Source organism: Chrysochloris asiatica, unplaced genomic scaffold (genome assembly GCF_000296735.1).
Source record: "Chrysochloris asiatica unplaced genomic scaffold, ChrAsi1.0 scaffold00279, whole genome shotgun sequence".
In the NCBI taxonomy this organism is placed as follows: Eukaryota; Metazoa; Chordata; class Mammalia; order Afrosoricida; family Chrysochloridae; genus Chrysochloris; species Chrysochloris asiatica.
Genome location: NW_006408797.1, coordinates 1,052,215 through 1,058,214, shown reverse-complemented (window position 1 = coordinate 1,058,214; position 6,000 = coordinate 1,052,215). Strand labels below are relative to the sequence as shown.

At 39.1% G+C, this 6,000-nt stretch overlaps 1 protein-coding gene across 1 annotated transcript in view; it reads left to right on the top strand.

Moving 5' to 3' along the window:
* RUFY1 (RUN and FYVE domain containing 1) overlaps positions 1 to 6,000 on the top strand; it is a 107,251-nt gene that overhangs the window by 44,096 nt on the left and 57,155 nt on the right. The window contains exon 6 of the mRNA XM_006874453.1: positions 2,465 to 2,526. Coding sequence (XP_006874515.1) covers positions 2,465 to 2,526 — 62 coding nt within the window. The remainder of the gene's footprint in view (positions 1 to 2,464; positions 2,527 to 6,000) is intronic.

Below are 6,000 nucleotides of genomic sequence, written 5' to 3'. Positions count from 1 at the left end.
GCCCTAGAGGGCCTCGAACCTCTGACTAGTCTTACACGGTCTGCAACAGACATTGATCATCCTTGGTAAAAATTTACTTTATTGAGCTTTAGAAAACCAATTCTTGGTTTTATTTATCAATTCTGCTTCAGTGGGAGGGCCTTATTTTCTTTATTTTGTTGTTGGATATTTTTCCCAATTGCTTATTCTCATATATTTCCTTTTTCTTTTATTGTGAATTGAGTGAAGGTTTACAAAGCAGATCATCAGTTTTGAATTCAACAAATCATATACTTTGCTTCAGTACAACGATTGCAATTCCCTCCATGTACCATTAGTTAATAGTATTTACCTCTATTCACTTTAACTCTTGTATTACTCCCTTTGTTCCCCACTACCTTCATCTTTCCTCTGTCAGCCATCCTCTTGTATGTTGCCTGCTCTGCACCAATATCAGCATATGTCTACCCCACCCCTTAACCATCATAGAATGGTAGTTTGTCGTGATGGCTTGTGTGTTGCTGTGTTGCTGAAAGCTGTGCCGCCAGTTTTTTAAATATCAGTAGGATGCACCCTGGTGTAGCACTGTAGGATCAGCCCTGGACTGAAAACCACAAGGTCAGCAGGTCAAACCCACCATCTGCTCTTTGGAATACAGTGTCTCTGTGAGTCAGAACCGGCGCTACGGCATTTACAACAACAAGGTACATCCACAGTGGACAGGTTTCAGCTGAGCTTTCCAGACTAAGACCAACTAGGAAAAAGGAGAGACAAATTACTTCTGAATGTTTATAGTCAATAAAAGTGTTACAAATAGCAGTGGCACAATGTCAAATAGCACAAGAATATTGAATATTGAACATAGTGAATAGCACCAGAATATTGTCAGATTAGTGCTGGAAGGTGAGCCCCTCAGGTTGGCAGGCACTCAAAATACTTAAGACTGTGGAAGAGCTCTGGTAGTGTAGTGGTTACGAATCAGGCTGCTAACCTCAAGGTCGTCAGTTCGAAACTACCAGACGTTCCACGGGAGAAAGATGAGGAGGCTTTCTGTTCCTGTAAAGATTTACAGCCTCGGAAACCCTGCGAAAGGTCACTATGAGTCGGTATCGACTCCACAGTATTTAACAACAACAGAAGAACTGCCTCCTCAAAGTAGAATTGACCTTGTTGATGCAAATGGAGTAAAGCCCTTGGGACCTTAATTTGCTGATGGGGCACAACTCAAGATGAAGAGAAACAGCTGTAAACATCCATTAACAATTGGAATATGAATGCAGGTAAATTGAAAGTTGTCAAAAATGAAATGGAACTCAAACATCTATATGTTTTATGTGTTAGGCATTAAGGAGCTCTGGTAGCGTAGTGGTTACAAATCAGTCTGTTAACCTCAAGGTCAGCAGTTTGAAACTACCAGCAGTTCCACAGGAGAAAGATGAGGCTTTCTGCTCCCGTAAAGATTTACAGCCTCAGAAACCTTGTACAAGGTCGCTATCAGTCAGTACTGACCCCACGGCACACCACCATCACCGCCACCAGTGAGCTGAAATGTACTGATATTGGCCATTTTGAATCTGACGGTCACATGGTTTACTAAGGTGTCACATTCCTCATCATTAGTTTAGACTCATTGCCCACTAAACTTCTCATATATGCTTTAGGATTACTGTTCTCAATTTAATCACATGTCTATAATTCTTTAAAAAGGCATACTGCTCTAAGTAAACATTTTTACTATTTGAGCTGAGCTGTTATTTGATTTAAAGGTGATTTCAGGGGATTGTTTTGATTCAAGATTTAGAGAGTATCTCAGGACAATAGATTCAGGGGTTTCCCCAATTTCAGTGGGTCCAGAAAATCTGGACTCCGTATGAATTTGAAATTCTGTTCTGCATTCCCCTCCCCTTTTAATTAGGGTTCATTTATTGAGTCTTTGATCAAAATATTCTGTACTGTTATCCTAGCACTGTGACGCATGGTCTCTTGGAGGCAAAATTCATGGAAATGAGTCAGAAGTGTCCTGGTGTGGCGCTGTGGGTTAATGTGCTGATTGCAAAGTCGATTTGAACCACAAGGTCAGTGGTTCAAGCTCACCAGTTGCTCCTTGGAAACCCTATACACAGTTGCTATAGTTCAGAACTGCCTCAGTGGCACTTAACAACAACAACTCTAGTTCTAGAGACCCAGGTCTCTCTCTTTCTCTTTTTTTTTAATATATCGAGGAATTACTGATTTTATAAATATGATTATTAAATAAATACATAAAACTAATCTAAAATTGTTAAGTGCCATCAAGTCAATTCTAACTCATAGCAACCCTGGATAGGACTTCCAGGGAGCAGCTGGTGGGTTTGAACTGCCAAACTTGTGATTAGCAGTCCAGTGTTTACCCTATAGCACCATACCAGGGTCCAATCTAAAACAAGTGGTAGCATTTTCAGAATATTCCCATAGATTCTAATTTGTCTGTTTTTATCTTGGCCAGGTTGGAGTGATCGATTTTACCCTTTACCTTAAAGATGTGCAGGATCTCGAAGGTGGCAAAGAGTAAGTGTGTGCCGTATACTTCTTCTCACATTTCGTGAAGTTCAAGGAAAGAATGCCATTTTTTATTTTGCTTTATTTGAAATTTTTGTTTTCATGTAGTATTTTTAATATTTAGTTTAATGTTTTAATATTTTGTTATTTTTAATATTTTAATACATTAATGATTCTCATTGTTTAAGAAATTCAGCTAGGCAGAAGACTAGAGAATAACCCTGAAACTTCCCCATTTGTATCACCCACTTACCTTCATGTCACTCTCGCTCCTCTCCTTGAAGGGTACTACTCTTGCATCTCGTTCCAAACTATTGTTTAACACCTTACAGGCCTGTGTTTGTAAGTGGCATGTTTTCTTCATTGTTTGCTGGTTTTAATATAAATGGGGGGGACTATATAAATAATAAGATTGCCTCCATATCTCAAGGATAAAAGCATGGGTCTTATAAACCAGGGGTCACAAGTCCAAATTTTACTGGGGTCTGGCACAATTTTTTAGAGTCCTAGTGTGGCACTGCAGGATAATGTGCTGGACTACAAGGTCAGTTAGAGCCACAAGTTTAAAGTTCAAACCCACCAGCCACTCCTCGGAAATCCTATTATGCAGGGTCACAGTGAGTCAGAACCAACTCAACAGCACTTAACAGCAACAACTTTGTAAACAGAATCCTGGTGTGGCACTGTAGAATCAGCATTGCACTGATAGTCACAAGTTTGCTGGTTCAAATCCACCCACTGCACCTTGGAAACCTTATACAGGATCACTATGAGTCAGAACTAACTCAACAGCACTTAAAAGCAGGAACTGTTTAAGTTGTCCTTTAACTTGTTCTTTGGTCAAGTGTGTCTCGGATGTCTTTAATGTATCGTGTATGGCTAGCTCTTTCGCTCATCTTTTTTAGTGAGAGCATGCTTTTGAAAGAAGTTACCCAAGAAGAAAAAGAAAAGGAAGTTAAAGAAGTGTATGTATATCATGCTTTAATATTTGTAATAAAAAAGGATATGCATATGCAGTTCTGTGTCACACTTTCATGTACATGGGTTACTTCTAAAGTGGCACTAATAACAGACTTTGTGGAAGGAACGGTATGTCAGGAGGCATAGCAGGAAGTTTTTATTGTAAACTGTCTGGTTGTGTTTGATTATTTTACCATTCAATGGCCTCTGTTACCTCTCTTGCTGAATGTTTTCACTGACAAGGATTCCCACAGTCTTGGTGCCCTGGCAACACCATACCGAGGAATGAACCAGCAGGAAGCCAAATGATTCTTTATGTATCTTGAGTACAAGAGTACTAGGAATTTAAAGTCTAGTCTTAATGGCAAAAAACTGAAAACAAAATTATTATTGTCCCATAAGGGAATAATTGAATGAATTGTGGAACATGCATAATATGGGATATGTGTATTCCATAATTCATTTAAGGTATCCCCTTTTTCGAAGATAATAATTCTTTTGCCAGTTCTTACAAGGTAAGGAGTCCTGGTGTGGCACTGTGGGTTAATGCGCCAGACTGCAGAGCCATTTGAACTGCGAAGTCGGTGGTTCAAGCACACCAGCTGCTCTTCGGAAACCCTATGCAAGGTCACTATGGGTTGGAACCGACTCGACGGCACTTCACAACAACAGACTAGGGAGTCCTGTTATGGCGCTGTAGGATAAGCACTGAACTGCTAACCACAAGGTTGGTATTTCAAATCCATAAGCTACTCCTTGAAAACCCTATACAGAAAAAAGAAAAAAAACCTTATACAGAGTTGCTATGAATCAGAATCAACTTGACAGCATTTAACAACAACAAATCGAGTAGACTTGAATGGATTTCCACAAGGTATTATTTAGTGAGGAAAGAATGATGATTAAGTATATGTGAGATCAATTTTTTATTAAAATATATGTATATGTTATATTTTAGTTATAAATAACCAAACCAAAAACCCACTGCCATTGAGTTGGTTCCAACCTATAACAACCTTATAGGACTGAGTAGAACTATTCCATAGGGTTTCTGAGCTGTAAATCTTATGGAAGCACACTGACTGCCTCATCTTTCTCCCTAATAGTGGCTACTGAGTTCGAATCGCTAACATTTTGGTTAGCATCCCAACCCTTAACCCAGTATACCATCAGAACTCTTTAACTATATATACTATATATACAGGAGTCCTAGTGTGGTGCTATAGGCTAGCCACTGCACTGCTAACCACAAGGTCGGCAATTCAAACCCACCAACTGCTCCTTGGAAACCCTGTATAGGGTCATTATAAGTCAGAGCCAAGTTGACAGCACTTAAAAACAACAGTACTATCTATACAAACATACGTATATGTGTGTGTGTGTATATATTATATATATATATAAATATATATACACACACACACACATATATATATAAAAACACACATATATATGTATATACATACATCCACCACTCACCTGTCAGTTTCTCATACTGCGGTAGCTTGCATGTTGCTGTGAAGCTGGAAGCTATGGCAAAAGTATTTTAAAGACCAGCAGGGTCATCCATAGTGCACAGGTTTCAGCAGAGATTCCAGACTAAAACAGTACAAAGAAGGAGACACTAACTACTTCTGAATGCTTAGCCACTGAAACCCTTATGAATAGCGACAGAACATTGTCAGATATAGTGCCAGAAGATGAAAACAGTATGAGTAGTACCAGAATATTATCGGATATAGAGCTGGAAGATGTCCCCCAAGGTTGGAAATTACTCAAAATATGACTGAGAAAGAGCTGCTCATCAAAGAAGAGTTGGCTATGATGATGTGAGTGAAGTAAAGCTTTCTGAACCTTCATTTGCTGATGGGGCACAACTCAAAAGGGGGAGAAACAGCTGCAAATATCCATTAATAAAAAGAACATGGAATGTACAAATTATGAATCCAGGAAAATTGGAAGTTCTCAAAATGAAATGGTACACATTAAAGATTGATATTCTAGGCATTCGTGAGCTGAAATGGACAGGTATTGGCCATTTTTAATCTAACAGTAATATGATTTACTATGCCAGAATGATGAATTAAAACTGAAGACAGTAGCATTCATCATCAACAAAATTTCAGATCTGTCTTGAAAGACAACGCTGTCTGAGATAGGATAATATCTATAAGTCTACAGAGAAGACTGGTTAATACCACTATTATCACAACTAAAGTTAGTGATGATAAAATTTAAGAATTCTACCAATGTTTTCAGGAGCTCTGGTAGTGTAGTGGTTACGAATAGGGCTGTGAACCTTAAGGCCAACAGTTCGAAACTACCAGCGGCTCCGCAGGAGAAAGATGAGGCGTTCTGCTCCCGTAAAGATTTACAGCCTCGGAAACCCTGTACAGGGTCGCTATGGGTCGGAACTGACTCGACGGCACTTAACAACGACAACAACAACCAACGTTTTCAGTCTGAAGTTGATCAAACATGCAGTCAAGATGTATTGATAATTACTAGCGATTAGAATGCAAA